An 18,294-nucleotide genomic window follows, 5' to 3' on the forward strand; every position below is an offset into this window, starting at 1 on the left:
TTGGCACACAGTATGGGTATGCAAATACAAGAAAATAGAGACTTCAGCATTGTTGACACACTCTTCCTACACACAGAGTACAACCAGATATTAATGCCGGAGCCTGTTTCTCTACAACTGAATTGGCTCAAGTACTTCTGTGTACTTTATTGATTTTTAAAATGTTGAAAACCACATTAAATTCCATCATTTCATCCATACAGTATATCATCCACATGACAAAACCATGAGCAACAAAAAGGTAAAACAGACAACCTTCACTTCATGACCCACATTTAAATACAACTTTATTCAGATCTGAGGACTCTTATTCTTTATATATATATATATATATATATGTATATATATATATTTATTTAGTTATTTATCCATTTATTTATATGTATATTTATTTTTTTGACAGTCTGAATTTGTTACTAATGTTTGTCGTGTGGATCAGTGTTGTCTTGCAGTCTCTAAGGCCAAAAAATCCACATCTGTTGGCACCAGGTGGGTCAACAATAAGGCTGCTGCCACCAACAACACCGTCCCATAGCGACATGACTTTCTCTTCAGCTTTGCCAAGCAGCCTTTCTTTATCTCGCCCCGGAGAGGCGGAGAGGGTGGAGTCTCTGTGAGGGTATTGCTGTAGATGTCAGAGGATCGGTAAGGAGCAGAGTGAGGAGCTTCTTCTTAGTGGGTAGCCCAACATGTGTCCTTGATATTTTCTATAATGGTACAGTGTTGAGGGCTCATGTTGACCAGTTTGATTCCTTCATATATGAGTATCCAACTTCTCTCCAGATGCCCTGCGGGACACGAGGAGAGGAATATCAAGGTTACTGGGCCGTATCTGTGATGGGCACTACAATGGCGTGCTCTCGAAGAGATTTCACGTCCTCACATTCCAGGGGTTTATGTAAGAACTCTGCTTTGAACAGCAGAGAAGAAAATACTTAAACCAGCACATCTTAAGACTGTGTGTGCGCACGCATTTGTTTGATGGGATATAACTATAGAGAGAAACAGATAGAGGGGAGACAGGAGTTCTCGCTGCCGATGTTCACTTGGCTCGACACTAAGCTCGCAGAGATTAGCCAGCTCAGCTCAGCACAGTGTGCTGGAGGGCAGGCAGGGCAGTAGTGAGGAACTACCCGCAGCAGGGTTCAACTTCAGGATAAGGGAGGGTACAGAGGCTGAAGCCAGTCAGCCAGGTCACACGTGGGGAGTAGACAACAGCATGAAGACGGCGGGGCACATGGCTGAGTAACATGCGGGTGTCTGGAGAGGAGAGGGGCAGAGAGAGCTGGTGGGTGAGGAAATGGATGAACAGAGCAGAAGGCAGTGGTTCTTTCATGCTGCTGGATGTACTTTAAACTGGTGAAACTTCCTCCAGTCAAGGAAAAGGACTTTAAGACAACAAGTATACTTTCAGACAAGTATCAGGTCTATAGTTTGAGTTGTTGTCAAACCTGTTTTGAATGTTCCACTGGGATTCTGTGAATGCTTTCCAAAAAAAAGAAGAAGAAGATGCTCAGACTGTAACTGTGATGTGGCTGAATCAAAATCTGCCTCTGCTTGCTTTCACATAGTTGGAACTCTGATTGATTGAGCCTCTTTAGGGAAATCCCTTCAGTGATTGTTGATTGTGAAACGTATGGAATAAGAGGCACAGCAGACAGATAAGTGTGCTGTCAACAAGCAGGGCATCCAAGCATTTATGAAATATGTGCTTAGATAAAACAATAACATGCAGAAGGAGACAGAGGTTTGACTCAGACAGATGAACACCATTTATAATGGCTGCGGGTGGTGTAGCTATCTGTCACCTGCAGACATGCTTGTGCACAGCTGACATTTGCTCTGGGCCACAGGTTGTGTGTTGCATATAGAGAAGAATCACCCCACTCTAAACTAAAAATCCAGCTCTGACGTGCAGATGTACAGCTCGTTGTTACTATCTTTAGTTGACGAATTTTTTTTTTTAACCTCCTACTCTTGCTCTCCAAGCTCATAAAGCGCAGCCAGAGCGATGCATTTATGTCTGGCCTTATGCTACCCCCCACAGGAGGACGGCTTCATGGTGACTTTACTGCTGCTTGGGTCCACTTGCGAGATTGCTGTGCAGTTGCAGTCACACGTGAGTGTGCACAGATCTGGCTACATCACTGATGTCACAGTACATTAGCATCAAACTGGTTATCTTATATCACTGTTTAATGACTCTTCACACCTGTCTTGTGACTGTTCATCGTTAATGAACCAAGAAGGCATTGTGTCCTCATAAACAGGACAGTGGTAACCTCTCAGCACACAACATGTCACCCTATTTAATTCATAGCTCCATTGTGGCTGCTCTCCACTGATATTGTTTGTGAGAGTAACATGAGATGGGCCAGCCAGTGGCCATTTATCTTAATGAGAGCAGTTAATTCTGGGCTGAGCTTTGGCTGCTGCCGCCATACAAAAACACAGCAATCCCTTTGAACGTCCTCTTATCCTCCTACCCGCTGACTTGATTTTCAGGAATACATTTTGCCCTCTCATTGAAACCATAATTAGTTCTAAAGGAGATTAAATTACATGTAATTATTATGATAATATTTTCATTTATTCAAGATAACGGGCTGACTTTAGTGAACACAGTATTTGTCGTGAGAGAGCAATCTCCCTCACACAGTCAAAGTTATCAAGGCGTGAAATCAGGAATCCTGACGGCAACAAAATGTAATCTTTTTCATACAGAGGGGACAATAGAAGGCGCTGCATACTCTACGTCTCCTTCTCCACTTTAATTAAAAGAGCACACCGAATCTCCCCGTCTTTCACTCCCCTACCTTCTCTCTTAAGAGTGAAGGGCCAATTTTATCACTATGCAGAATCTAGTTATTTTCCTCACACTGAACTTGTCTTAAGCCCCAGTCCTGAATCTTTAATGAGCAATTTCTTTTTTTTTTTCTTTTTTTTTTGTAAATTTTATTATTTTTCCTCTCTCCACCTCCTATTTCTCTTTTATTGAACTGGGGTAATGTAACTGAAGGATATATTATGATTAGATTTTGCAGGTAAAGACTACACATCAGTGATACGGTAGGGTGGCTGCATCAGAGAATGCAGATGGGACTTTAAACATTGTTCTGGGGGTGGACGTTCCCTCACATTAAATATATGCCCTTTAAAAAGACTGAGAGTGTAACCTGAATGGTCCTATGGTTGGTTACACTTTACATTCATCTTCTCTTTATGAGAAAAAAATGATTTATGTTCCCTGTGGTATGTTTCAGTCAGTGTGGAACTTAACCATATTTATAAAGTTGGATTTTGCTTCAGCTCTCCAGTGGATCATATCAAAGATACAATACTGCGTTGTGACTTTGAAAAAGAAGAATTTTGTAAAGGGTGTTTAAAAGGACATTAAGACAACATTAACAAATGACTTAATGGAAGAGAGAAATAGCTGGCGAGAAGTTGGCATATAGAAACTGGTCTGAGGTAAGAATGTGCAAGTTGGCGGTATTTGATTTTTCCCTACCAGTCCAGTTAATGAATACTGCAGTTAAGCATTCCGAATGCCTCATTATCTGCATACTGTACTTTATGTTTTGCATATATGTTTATACATCTTACAACAGTCAGGCTACAGAGAGGTTTTTTTTAAAGTGTCTCGCTGCCGCTATGACATTCACAGCCTTGGTTTCCTCCTCACGAGTTGCAGTCACTCCCACTCATCCCCCTTTTCCTCTCTCCTCCTGCCTCTCCTCCCCGCCTACAGGTCCTCTAGCCCGAAGGCAGGTAGGGCATCTCGTTATGGTAGTTGTAGTCCGGGCAGACCTTCTGCACCAGGCGGTAGTCCGTACTGTAGAAGGAAATATAGATACAGATGACCTTGAAAGGCTTGGAGCAAATCCAGGACACGTGGCTCTGGATCTGCTCCTGGAAACAGGTCTTGGATGGGTCATAGTTGCACAACGAGGTGCGTTTTTGGCGATCCACCTTCTCATAGTCTACGCGGCAGTTGAAGATCTTGGAGTCCTTGGGGTAGACCACACTCTGGCGCTCCAGGTCAAACTCTACTGCCTTGACAGGTGGTACCAGGCTGACTGAGATGTTGCCCTGGCCTGTGGAGTTGTGTCGAAAGTAGACGCTGAATGTGCCGTTACCGTGATCCACAATCTTGCCGGTGATTAGCAGGTTAAGCCTTACTGTCTTGATATTGGAATAGAAGTCTCCCCAGCCAAACATCTTCTTGAACTTGCCGGTTTTAACAATTGGTCGGCGTTTGACCCTGGGGTTCGAGGCGTCGGGTTTGAGCAGATCACTGCCCAACATCTCCCAGAACTCCTGTTTTGAAAACTCCTGCTTTGAGAAAGGGACTGGAGAGTGGTAGGGCAGCTCCAGAGAGGTGGCGTTAGCAGCTCTGCTTTTACTGTGTAGCATCCAGCGGCTCAGGGGTGAGAGCGAAGCCTGCCCGCCCAGGAGGCCCACTGTCTGGGAGGAGTCATCTGAGGAGCTCTTGGAGTTTGAGGAGTCATCTTCTTGACTCAGTGCCACCTGGAGAGTATTGTGGAGGAGGGGATCAGAGAAGGTAAACAGAGAAAAAAAAAAAGGTAGAAGCAATTATTAGCAAGGTAGAAAAAAATGTAGACAGAAACCAAATTAACAGTTTGATCAATACTTAATTTACTGTTCATACCTCGAGAGATTTTAACTGACATTCTATCAATGTTTTATTTATATATATTTATATAACTTTACACGTAGTGCTATTATTAAAATCTTTTGTTTACCTTCGCTGAGAAAGAAATACTCCCTTATGTCACGTTCTCACAGAGGCAGTGTAATTCCCTAAGTTCACTAGGCTCCATCAGCTACTTGGGAGGCCAGAGGGATCAAAGAACAGATTCAAACACAAAATCCACATCATAAATGAATTCACGTGGCATTTGTGACTCCTGTGTTCTTGTACAGTTTAATCAATATATGTGAAAGTGGATATTTTTCTGCAAAGGATTTGAAACAATGAAGAGCTGCAATCAGGAAATGTGTCCTGAAGTTGTTTCTTACAACAATCAGTGGAGTTTTTGCACAAGTATTTGCCTTCATACTAACTGTTATAAAGTATTTTTTCCAAGTTGAGAATTAATTCATTCATTTTCGCCAGAACTGAATTGCAAGATAATCCACCTGGAAAGATTTTTTTCTGCCTTGTATTAAAATCCTAAAGGAAAAATGTCAGTGGAAAGTAGAGACTAAGCTATGTTTCTTTTTTTAAAGTGAGCTTTTTGCTTTTTAAGCACTCTGGTATGAGTGCATGGGGAAGCTGTTATGGCCTCGAAACATTTGGTTGGAGGATCAAAGTGTTTGAGGGTGGGGAGGTGGGCAAACGGGAGGGCCTGAGAATAAAGTGTAATGTCCAATTAAGACTTCCAGTGTTTTAATTAAAGAAAAAATCTGTATCGGCAGACACACAAAGCTGTCAGATGTTAACATCAACTGAAGGGAGGGGAAGAGGAAGGAGGGAGATAACATAGTGCTGCTGTGCTCAGCAGTAGCTTTGTGATGAGTGTGTGAATGTGCTTGCAAAGTAATGGGTAATTATTCAATGGTAATGATCTATTAACAGGTAGCTTCTGTCTAATGTGCCATGGAGGTATCCAGAATTGTTGTGTCCTTTGGATCTGACAGTAAGGAACACACACTCACATCGTCTGTGAATTTTGAGTTGTGGTAAATGCAAACAATAAGTGATGCAAATGCGAGCGCTGGGGTAAGTTTGTGTATGTGTGTGCATGCGTGTGTGTGAGTGTGTTCTACCCAGAGAGATTTTACAATGATGCATAATGCATGGATCTCTGTCTGTGCTCTGATCCATCTACTGTCTTGACTGCCAGGGCTTCCTTATACAGGCTTAGTCAGGATTATTAAGTCTGACTCATTTTTATTCCATTTTATGCAGGTTTTTCAAGCTCACTCAGATTTGTTCACTTGCTCTGCAGTTAGTCAGTGATATTGATTCTTCTGTCTCTCTAAAAACATGTATTTCCTTTCATAACAACGTGTATCGCATTTCAACTGTCTTGAAAGGATTCCCACTGATGTGGTTGTGGTCTGGTGTGTGGACTCAGATGAGAGGACACCATTTTTCCCTTAATCTGGTTTTATTCCCATGGGGCTGTTACAGGCCAGATGCCCTCTGCTCTAGTTACCTGTCTGCTGCTACGCTACACTGCCGCTTAGATCCTTCAGTCTCCCCACGGGGGCCGATAACAGTCCTGACAAAGACTCCTTCCTCTTGAAACAGATAGCTTCTTTGAGAATCCCAAACTCATTAATAATGAACCAAAATTCAAAAGCGCTTAGACTTATTGATTTAAATCTTTTCAAACATATCTATGTTTTTTTTCTTTTTCTCTCATTTTTTCTTTTTAGACCAGAAAGTTGAGGCTAGACAGGATGACTTTGATGACATACCATTACCCATGGCTCCTATTGAAGGACTAGTTTGTGTTTGATTTCTCTTCTTCAGTGAACCCATGGCTGCTGGGCACAGAGGGTAGCAATCTGCCTGCCTCCCCAGATAGCACTCAAGAGCCCCTGCGGTGTCCTACAGTTTCTATGAAACTGTCCATTTGTTTTAAGATCCTCATCACTTTGCCAGCAATTCTCAGATGGTGCCAGTGCTCGTATCTGAGCAGAAACATATTGCAACATGCTTTGTTGTAGCTTACACATTAAGCAAAGTATCCCTCCTCCTTCCCTCTTTTGCACAGTCTTCATTAGGGAGTCAGAGAGGCTGGGTTGCAGGAGTAGAGATGAAGTAAACGCTGTGCTATTGTTAAACAGAAGATTTAAATGTCTGGCACTGCTGGAAGTGTCAGATCCAGTGTACAGCATCATTGTCAAAGGCAAATGGAAGAATAAGCTTAATTTGGCCCTGAAGAAAACCTGAGTTAGAGCGACAATGATTACTAGAGTAACAGAACACACTCTGAGCACCAGTCCAAACACAATGCCTTTAACTGGAGTTGTGTTTTTGGCGGTAAATGGATACTACTGTTTGTGGTTTCACTGTTGAATGATGTATCTTAAAGGTAAATGAAGTCACACATTATATGGTAGCACATGACATTGCAGTGCTACAATTCTTATCCCCTTTGCATTTAACTATGAAAGTACAGGAAGCTTGTGATTTAAGATATTGTAGAATAACTGAAATTAGTTTCGTTTTCCTTCAATTTAGGGGAATGTTTTTATATTTGGGAAACAAAAACATTGTTTTGTTAACAATCCAGCACTAAATGCCATCTGCTTTGGGTATTTAAATAAGCCACTTGCTTTCAGATTTATAATCTAATCTAACAGATGATGATGTACTGTGAGAACCTTGCCTTTTTTAATGATCAGTTTCATAAAATTTTAAGAAGTGTTTTAAAGAGTTAGAAAATGTGCACTTGTTCCAGGGCTGTAGCCACTATACCAAAGTCGTATTGTTCACTAGGTCATCCTAAAATATACAACATAAACCAGCCATATATTGTAACATAGTGTAATGTTGCTTTGAAAAATCAGAAGTTTCTCTCAGAGTAAGTTTGTTTTGTTTCATGAAGCTTGGCAAGATGTATCCCAGCTTTAATACTGTATGCAAAGTGTGGGCGATGGGCAGTCGGGTCTTACTGAGGGGGTGGAGGTTCGGGGTGATTTTGTCATTTGTCATGTGCACTAAGTGAGTCAGTGAAACGGCTGGAGAGGATGGGAGGTGGCTGCGGGCTCTGTCGCTGTGGTAATTGTGAGTCATTCAGCCTCAGTGAGCACAGGCCCCAAGCCTCTCTAGCAGCAGGACGTATGGTAGGGGAGCGATCCTCAGAAGCCTGGCTGCTCCACAGGCAATAATCAGCCTGTTACTGTGACAGGTACACCATTTTAACCCCTTTCCCCTGGTGACAGAAACACTCTGTTGCCATAATATAGCGCAGAGATCATGGGGTGACTTAAGTAAAATCTCCACCATAACTCACAGAAGTAAGGGACTGGTGATAGACCACTGTTTCTAAGAAGTAGTCTACACAGTAGTCTGACGTAACTTGTGACTGTTGGAGATATCCTGCAAAATATACTTCACAGATGAAGAGATACGTGGATTTCACATCTCTATTGCGAACAGATTAGGTAATCAACTTCAGATTTTTTTCCTTCTCAATGAGGATTTGGCATTTTCTTCTGTTTTGTAGCTTTGCTGATATTTTTTTCAAAACAAATAATCAAATAATTAAATCAACTACTGTTGTAAAAAGGAGTTGTAGCAACAAAACTACATTAACTACGCCCGTCTTATTGTCTTTCAGCAGACTGTCTTGGTTTTCGAGACCGTTCTCATTCCCATGTAACATACCGACGATTTGTCACGTCCCGAGACATCCCATGGGAACGTGAAAGGTAATCTTCCATGTCGACATGATACGCACCGTATTGCGAATGGAATCCAATAGAATGACACTCCCGGCGGTAACACAAGTTCCAGCCGTGTATTCCAGGCCTAACCTTAATCCTAATCATAATCTTATCCCTAATCATATTAGATAGTGTTTTCCAAAGCGATTAATGATGAGAAACTAAAATGAATGTACATGTGTAGCTTCATTCCTCATGTTTCCGACTGCGTAACATACCGACAATTTGTCATATGGCGTCGTATGTTACGTTTTGAGATGAGAATTTGTTGCGTTTTCAGTGCGTTTTTCTCTCACTGATCTTCAGGCTTTGTTTTCGGTCACAGCATGTACTTGTTCCCATTAAAACCACTTCAAATCCCATTGACTGTACACTTGCTGCTGAGCATCAGATCTCATGAACACAGTGGCGCATTCTGCAGCTCAAGAATTAGATGTTTTATAATGGAGGGACCAAAATGTAATAAAAATGCAATCAGTGGGAAACAAACAGTCAAAATGAACGATAATATTGCAATGGATTGCCTTATTAGCTAAAATGGCATTGCCATGGTAGTGTTTATCATAGGGTTTATGTGAAGCTTTTGTTGGGACACCTGAGCTGAATGTAGTGTGTCAGTTTTTTGACATACAGCTTACATATGTATCTTTGCGTGTTATATGAATGCATGAGCTGGAAAAGAGTAAACTTATTGATTGAATCCTTCAGTGGGGGCCACCCGATGGGGCTTAAGCATGTGCTTGTCCTGCAGAGCTGACAAGTTCAATAAGCACTCCACTTTCCTCTGGCTGTTGAGTTGAAATATTCATCTCTAATATGACATCAATTTTTAATTAAAGACCGAGGCAGCTCAGATTTCTTAAGTGTTAGTCAATGCTTCATCCACACTACCACCTTACGCACGCCCCACCCGCGCCTCCTTTCCCCATCTCCAGATGTAATATGCTCACTGCAGGAGATTTCTCTGTTACATGATTAAAGTCTGAAAATGGCTGTGCCCTTATAACTAATTATTCTTCTAGCTAGTGTAGATCCAAGAAGAGGTGAGCGAGAGAAAGGTAATTTCACAAGAAACAAGCCATTTGACTCTTAATGAATAATTTACTCCAGCTTCTCTGGGGTCACTGGAACTAAGATCTGAGGTACGTGAACAAACTCAATACACTGAATAGTTTTTATTCGAAACTATTTTTTTCTAACATACTCTGTCTTTCTGCATCCTCCACCCTTCTTTTTTCCAGCCCATTTTGGACATGTTCACTTGTGCGGTCCCAGAGGACTTGGGCTCATTTTGTATGCTCAGACTGAAGCTAGACTCTGAATTGGCTATCAAATTTTTACATTATAAGATATCGACAAGTTGGCAGTGCGAGGGAGGATGGAAAGTGGCAGCAGGGGATGGTTTCTCCCCAGTTATTCCCCACAGAGTGGGGACCAAAGCAAGGGCTGGGAGACTCAGCTGATTAAAGCCACTGCTACAGTAGTCATACCTGTCTGGTAAAGGCTGGGAGGACTGCAGGATTGTCTCATGGAGGCATAAAACCCTCAGTTAAATGCCCTTTTTTATTAAGGGCTGTTGTCTGATACAGTGCGACAGAGTTTCTGTTAATTTTTGAACCCATATAAATGAAAATAATTTTGTCATTCCTGCACAACCACCATTAATATGCTCCCGAGGGAGGCTGTTAAATTGCTTCAGTGGAGAGGTGCTGAGTGGCCAAATCAGACAATGGTTTAGCTGTGCAACTCCCAGCTGAGAAAGTGTGTAACTGTGTGAATGGGCTCCTTTTACACTTATAGTAGCTCTAAAAAGGTACTGAATCTTGGGATTCTCTCATTAGCGGACAGCTGTGGTTGAACTGAGAATATGTTGGGTCACTGTCATTTAATTTATACGTGGGCTAGATGTGTTCACATTAGCATGGTAAATGCGCATGCCTAGCCGACTGCTTTGAGGTTCTGTCTGGCATTACGAGTGGCATACACATAAAGCTGCTAAAGTGAGTATGTAAACCTCATTTACATATGACAAACAGGTCAGGCACTTAGATGTCTGAAGTTCCAGCCGTCTCAGCAGTCTTCTAGCTGAATTTAGACTTTTCAGTGTTTAAACTGATTAAACCAAATGTAAGCAGGAAGGGTAAACGTGATCTCAAGTGCTTGCTTGTAAGACATTTGACACTCTGCAGTCCATCTCAGCTGGACTGGACACAATCTGGAAATGTCACCAGAGGAACAGAAACACGATTCAGTTTCTAAAGGAGAGATGCTATAGGTAAAGTAGCCCTGTAGATAGAGCTTTATTCTATCTATCTATGAGGATAATTTTCTTGTTTTGTTCATTTTTTTTTATCATTAAGAGCCTGCTTCATGGTATATTTTACTCCTACAACCATGGTGATAACTGAGAGCATTTTTACATTTATGAAGTGATGAAAGGAAATTGCCAAAGGCACCTCTATGAAACCCTTTGACTCTAATGTGCCAAGAAGAATTGGGAACCTGGCTTTGTTCAATGTTTAAATGTCTGTTTTGGAAAAGTATGTGCATTACTTCAATATGATTTGCATATTTGAACATTTAACCATCATTTTTTTAAAAACCATTCTTACATAATATCTTGCTCAAATGACAGTTGTTAACATTAATGTAGTGTCCTGCAACTATAAAATGGTAAATGTAAACTATAAATAATTTGACCATGATAAAACTCTCTAAAAATCAATTTTGGTTTCTTTTATTGAAAAAATGGATAGATTAATTAAGTTACCTTAGCTTAAGCAGTTAATAGACATTTAGGTGTCACTTTTGAGATGGCTTGTGTGATCTGTGTAACTCCTCAAATTGGTGTTTCATGTAGCAATGTAATAAAAAATCAGAAATCAATGTGCTTTGCATAAACAATCCCATTATCCATTTATTCCTGCATTCCCGTGGCTGTGCATTTCCTATAATTGGAAACCCCATGTATAGACTCTCAGCAGGCCTTGTCTGGAGATGTGCACCACTCTGACCCCGAAAATCACTGTACCGTCACTGGTCGGCACGCTGGTAAACTGCATACTAGATGGTCAGTCATGCAGAACAGACTGTTTACAGATTTTGAGAGAAATGAGAATATTAATGGGCTTCTGCACACTGGTTTCAGTCTGGTCTGGCAGCTCAAGCAACACCATGATGAGGTCAGCATGAAAGCTTTGGTTTTCTTCAGTGTTAAACTACACTGACAGCCTAGTGTTCCCCTTTCAAATAAACCCAAATCCCCTGGTCCCATATTGCCTTTTCCACTATTGCTGAGATGCCTACAGATTTTAAAACAATGAAAGCTTTACTTTATATTGATACTTCCTATAACGGTTTGTATTTTCAGAAAACATTCAAACAACTTTGACTATTGTTAGCTCAGGCAGAAGCTCTGTGAAATTAAAATGTCGGTTATGGATTTTCCCATCCTTAGTTATTCCTTTGTGCTAAAGTCATGCGCATCTTTATCTGGCTCCCCGGGGAGTTACACCCACTCATTATACCCGAGGCAACGAGTCATTTTTCTTTAAGCTGTGCACTGTAATCCACACTTCACTATCTGAACCAGTAGACAAACCTACAGATATTCTTTCAAGGTCTGCTCTGTCTTCCCTGCAGTCTCCTAGAAAGCAATGCCACAGTAAATTGTGCTGGTTTTGAGGAGACAACGTATTCTGTCTGAGGACAGCTTGGCGCTTCAATATGAAGGGCTGTCAGTGTGTCAGGGTGTGTGCTTTCTCTCTGTCTGTCTGGGTCTCTGCTATGGGGCTGCCTGGAGCCTGTGGGAGGGGCTCACTGGGTGGTCGGGGGTGGTGGAGGAGGTGCACCTCTGGGGTCCTACATGCTGTGCATGTTCATAACTCAAGCCGTTTTACCCTGCAGGCAATAGGCTACAAAGATTGTCCAGCACTGCTCATCCGCTGCTGCGTCATATGTTGTTTATATGTTCTGCGACTGCTCCTAGCTGTTTAATTTGTTCGAATGAAACAAAGAGGAAAATAGTGCCAGAGCCACACAGGTAAAGTGACGAGAAGAGAATAAGAATCAAAAAGCAAAGACATCAAATTTAAGCCATATTCAAGGATGCCTAAATTATCTGAGAAAACCAATTACTTTTCTAAATGCATTATTAATAAAAAGACACTAATCTTAGCAAAGATAAAGTACTCTGCATATTTTTTACAAACTGATCTGGAAAAAATACAAATAGTGCTAGATCCAGAAGCTCATGTAAATAAACGCTGAAGCTGATTGATGCTGTAATAACAATAAACTCGAAATGTTGTTTTCATCAGTAACAAGGGGATATTGTTTAACTTATCTTCCTATCATTACCACAGAATTAAGAATTATGTGGAAGTGGTTAAGCCTAAAAACACTATTATCTACAAGTCCATTAGATTTTTAGTTTCCTGAATAAAAAAGACTCCTATTGATACTGAAGTTTAGATATTTGAGTAAACTTTTCTGGTTATTTAATTACTGCTTGCTTGAAGGGTATGACCTGAATTGTCATTTTCCTCTACGTTGATGGATAAAACATGATGCGCATTTTCTCCTGCTGATGATAAAGATACAATGAGATGATCATTTTCCTCTTCACGTCACCCAGTTATGACATTCATAACTATACGGCACATACACTCAGCACAGTAGACTGCTCGGCTTGCATGGATACAGAGCCGACCTTCCCTTATGATAGAAATTTGACAATTATGAATGAGTTTTTGTGTTTCCAGCATCTGCGTGGGATGTGAGGCGCAGAGTGAAAGTTTATAAGCTCTGACGTGCCGATTGCAACACCGATGGCAAAGAGGACGAGAGCGGGAAGGCTGAAAAAAACTGAGCTCGGTCTGGTGCGGCTGTGCACGTTTGTGACTACATGCAATGTATGCAGCATCGGACTGAGTTTTCTTCTATTTGTTTCGCAAGATGAGGTGGTATGTATCTGGGTGGACAAGGTCAGTGACCCTGCTAGGAGGACAGGTATCTAAGAAACATGAATCTAAGAGTTTGTGACAGGCCAGAATGGAGAGAGGAGTCTGATGTGGTTAGAATTAGCGTCAGGCAGCCTCTGCTCTTTAACTACACGCACAAATCTTCAGGTTTGCACAGAGTGCGTTTGTCGCACCATGCTGTCTTCTGCTGTTTCAGACACAGCAAATGCTGCCTGGATTTAATGTCTTTTGTTGTCTCAGTTTTTGTGCTGTTATGCTTCTGTGATGTAAAATCTTGTCTTTGTCACAGAAGTGATTTTGGCTCTCCAGCTTTAAATGTAACAGCACAATTTGTTATTAATTGATGCGCCGTCTTGAGTGAGTGTTTCCTTGCTGATGGCAAAGTCAAATGGAGGGTGTGAGTAAAAGTTAAGAAAGAGAAAACAGAACAGCACTACTTCCCAATTTCCCAGTGTGAATTCTTCAAAGTGTCACATTTTCTTTTCTTTTCTTTTTTTTTTTTTTAAATTACTTACACGCAGAGGGAACGGTGTGGCATGTAGACCTTGAAATATGTGTGAATGTCTCCACAGAAATTCAATTTGTAAAAAGTGACATTCGGTGCTCAGCTACAGAAGTGAAATTCAGTTATCAAGCATGATGGCCAGTGTCTTCATCTGTGCAGAAAGCAATCAGTGTGAGCATAAAGCGGTTCTGTCTCTCACGGCCACAGAAAGGCTACCTGGGGCTACCCTTTCCAGAAAAATCTGGTGAGAAAGAGCATCTGTGATTCACAAATAGTCAAGCCTACGTTCCCCCAGAGATTTTTAATACATGAAGGTTACAGCACAAAATTACTTAACAAAAAGCTCATTTTGAATATCTCCATTTACTGAACTGTAGAGACGAAATTCTCCTTGTCAGTAAAATTATAGTTAGGTTTGCATTTTCAAGTCTAAAATAACACAAATGTGCCATGTTGAATGCGAGTAATGCATTTAAAAGCACAAGGTTCTTCAAACAATTGCAGAGAAGAAATTCTGCAGCTCACCGGAGTATCAGAGTTCAATGCCCTTTTCGAGGACACTTCATGCCTTTATTGATAGTTCTTAAGATTGTTGAAAGAGAGAGCTGCACATCTCGTTGACCTCACTCCTCCCAGGTTTCACTGGCTGGTCTGAGATTTCATCCCATCAACCCTGGTTCATCCACACGGCTGCGTTTGTAATTACAAGTGGATTAACATGTGTAATTCTGTGAAAATCACACAGAATCTGTGATGACTGTCAATTAGGGGTATAAACCTCTGAGGCAGATGTTTAGCTGACTCCTTTTTTAGCACCAATATCTTGGTTCATTCCAGCTCCTTTCTTTCATTCTTACATTCTTACCTGTCTATTTGCCCTTCCAAAACTAAACATTTTCACATTAGAGCTGACTCACTCACAAGTATTCAATAGACTATCTTGAGAAAATTCACTCTAGCGATTTAGTTTAGTGAAACAAATGCAGTCAGATTGCTGAGCTTCACTGATGAAAAATAACTCCAACTGCTGCCAAAAATAAACATAATTTCTCAAGCAGTCAATTATACAACTGAGATGGCTTTTATTATTCATAACCCTTCATTCAAATTCAGGGGATAATTAACATTTGAAACACATCATTCATCACATAAACAACAACCAGAGTGGCACCTTGTGTTAATAGTCGTCTGTATTAGTAGCCATTTGCAAAAAATCCCTTGAGACTGAACCCGCTCTGAAAATTGCAGCGCTATTACAACAGAAATCATCCAAATCAAATTTTTAATGCATAGCAGGCTCATTTAATTATTAATCACTGCTCCATTACTTAATAAAAAGTTACTTAATTTATTAATTGCTCCATAATTTATCAATGTCACAGGGCTAATGAATTACCCAAGATTCCCTGCTGAGGGAGGCCGTGTACGTTTTTCATAGATACATGGTCTGGCGAGAGGGAGAAAAAAATGCTCTAATTAATGTCATTATCATTTAGCCACAGACCTTCTGGGTTACAATATGCTGCGGCCCTGCAGCTCACAAAACGCTTCCAGAACCAAAACAACAAGTGAGTGTTAAGCCTATTATCCCCACTCTTGTATCTAGTTATACAACAGCTGAAAAGGCACTCGTCCCCCATATTTTAAGACAGCGTGTGGTCTCATATTTCACAGAGAACAGAAGAATCCGTTGAAAGAGCTCCGTCTCAGCCAAGAATATCACTGAGTCTGTTAAGTCACTTAAAACCAATGTCTGTTAGACCTCAGATCCTCAAAAGAGCTATCACTTTATTCTGAGTATCTGAATAATACCTTAATATGAAAACCACAAGGTCATCCTTGAAGGAATGCCGTCACAGACGGGTTGAACAGCCACTCAACCTCACTTCAGTATTTCAGTCACTCATGTTTTTATGTTTTTTTTTTGGATCTGGCTCATTCCCTGGGCCCTGAGATGACTGAGCTCCCCTTAGCCTAGGGGTTTCCGAACAGAAGGATGTTTTCAAGTTTTCTCATGCGATTTAAGAGCTGACTTCTCATTAAAGGCTGCTTTTTAATAAATCTAGAAGCGCACATGAAAGAGGAGTGGGTGATCCAAATTAAATTGTAAGGTTATGCAATGCTGGAAGTATTATTTAAGCTACAGAAACTTCAGTGTTTACATATCCATTGGCAGGAGTGTTGTGTATGAATCAATTTAGCATTAATTTGCTGAATTAGATCTCATAAATTTCTCCTCACCTACTGTATAAATTCAGTCTTTAATCACATCGTTCAATAAGGTAAGAGCTCTCACAGCAAAGACTACAAAAACAAACCAGCGCTTTTATCTTTCTGTGGATCTTTCACATGAAAAAGTATTCAAGCTTTTTGTCTTGCTGATTCTGCTGTACCATTTCACACACAAGAACCCTGGGGCATGGCCCTGTAGTGTAAAGGTGCTACAGCTTATATCAAATCAAAGCCATAATTTAAAGAGTGCTGAAATGTGGCTTATATCTTGTGTATAATGCATTTTTTTAACGCCTGGTTTTCACGGAAGGTTAAATAAACTTTTCCTCAGTTGATTCACAGTTTTGCGTTTGATATTTTGGAGTTCAATTGATAGAGTAAATCATAAATTTGTAACACTGTAACTTTTTAATGGCCATGTAGTGTTTGTTGACAGTGTTACAGAGCTGAGGACTGAAGCGGCTCCAAAGACGCACAGAGTAAAACAGATATGTGACAAACACCGATGGCACGGTGCGCTCCGCACGCTGCCAGCACGAGTGTCCCCCGAGAATAGTGACACTGCGCCCGGCGTACCCGAGACGAGCGGGGTCAGAGTGAATGTTATTGTCTTAACAATTACTAGTGATACAAAAAACAAAAACAAACCAGACATCAGCAGAATTTGGTTTGCGGTCAACACAGTGCTGTCGTGCAGCAGTCGAGGATTATCTCTGCATCTTTGTAAGAAGCACAAATGACCTGCACGTCTCGTAATTTATCATTTCCATCAAATTAATCTAAGCTGTCAGTTGCTATCCACGCACGTCTGCGCAAACATTTCCCCTTTAATTAGCGTATATCACGGAGTTTGGAAGTTTGTAGCCTACTCTACGGTATATTCTGACGCAGAAGGTATTTTGAGGTAATTCGGAGAAAGACGCATAAAGACCCCGGCGTGACTTTTTTCTTTTATCTTTTTGCACACTCCCACTCTTTTCTTACCAAACAAGCGGTTCCGTTGAGGAGGAGCAGGATGAAGCCTCGGTTGGGACGCATCATTCCGGCGCGTAAAACCCACAGTCCCCTGCCCCGGCAGGAAAAAAAGAAAAAGAAAAAAAAAGAATATAAATTGTTAATGGTAAGAAGAACAAACTCCCGAAGACGGGCTTTTCCTCCTTCAGGAAGATGCTCTTCCTACTGCACCCGGTCCCATTCGGCTGGCGCACGGTCCCATGCCCATGCCTGACTAAAGTGCTGTTTCCACAGACCTAAAAAAACGTAGGAAACCACTTGGAGTGATACTCTACTGTCTTTTCTTTTTTTCTCACCAATCCCGTGTTTGAGTCAGATTACATATGGTGTGAGAAATCCATGAACATGCGGAAGGCTGTTATCATCCATGCAAAAATGAAGCGATTCCGGCTCAGAGTTAAACGGGTACACAGGGTGGTGGGTAGATCATATCTGGTCACTGGTGCCAGTGGAGATCCTGGAGGGATGGAGCTGCAGCCTCCTGCAGAAACTGAGCGATGCTGAGACTGGCAAGAGCAAACAGACGTTTTAACAGTTCTCTCTCTCTCTCTCTCTCTCTCTCTCTCACACACACACACACTCTGCCTCTACCTCACTCCCTTCCCCTACCCATGTGTTTGTGCCTGTCCCCCTCTTTCTCCAGTCTCCAATCTCTGTTTCCCTCTCTTACCCCCTCCCTTATCTCACGTTCTTCCCACCTCTCTAGCATCTCCCTCTTTCAGTTACCTTCTCTTTACTCAGTTGATCCAACATATAATTAAATAAGTTACAATAAACCTAAATATCCAGTAGTTACACAACAATAAGCATCTGTCCCACTTGTGTGAGGGCTTGAGTGTTTTCCATTCCCTTGTGAGTATTTCTGACATGAGTTTTTTAGCCTACAGCATTACTAATCCACTGACAACTCTGTGGGTATTTCTCACCAGCAACCCTGTCATTAAATATAATCATCACTGTGGGTGGGTGAAAATCATTGATTGGGAAAGACTGGATCTTTTTTCACACTGCACTTGTCACAACAAAAACAACTCTTGTCATATGGTAACTGAGGAGGTTAATGCTGAGCTGTGGATCTCCTAGAATGCATTTGATCCTCACACACGTTGTCACATCATACACGGTATCGTCAGA

General features: G+C 41.3%; 1 protein-coding gene across 1 annotated transcript; it reads right to left on the reverse strand.

The window, feature by feature from the left end:
• Positions 1-360: 360 nt before the first annotated feature.
• On the reverse strand, positions 361-17,709 carry LOC113020349 (neurexophilin-1). The gene is made up of 2 exons (XM_026164232.1): positions 17,131-17,709; positions 361-4,530 (listed from the first exon to the last, which is right to left on the reverse strand). Exons 1-2 carry the CDS (start codon positions 17,185-17,187, stop codon positions 3,757-3,759), a joined length of 831 nt encoding a protein of 276 aa, XP_026020017.1. The 5' UTR covers positions 17,188-17,709; the 3' UTR covers positions 361-3,756.
• Between the last annotated feature and the right edge of the window lie 585 nt (positions 17,710-18,294).

The sequence above is a fragment of the Astatotilapia calliptera genome, chromosome 4, assembly GCF_900246225.1.
Source record: "Astatotilapia calliptera chromosome 4, fAstCal1.2, whole genome shotgun sequence".
NCBI lineage: Eukaryota > Metazoa > Chordata > Actinopteri > Cichliformes > Cichlidae > Astatotilapia > Astatotilapia calliptera.

Bases quoted from the DNA above. Each gene is read 5' to 3' on its own strand.
- LOC113020349 (XM_026164232.1), bottom strand. From the start codon at position 17,187: ATGATGCGTCCCAACCGAGGCTTCATCCTGCTCCTCCTCAACGGAACC. The intron at 4,531-17,130 runs GTAAGAAAAGAG...AATACTCTCCAG, and splicing joins TCAACGGAACCGCTTGTTTG to GTGGCACTGAGTCAAGAAGA.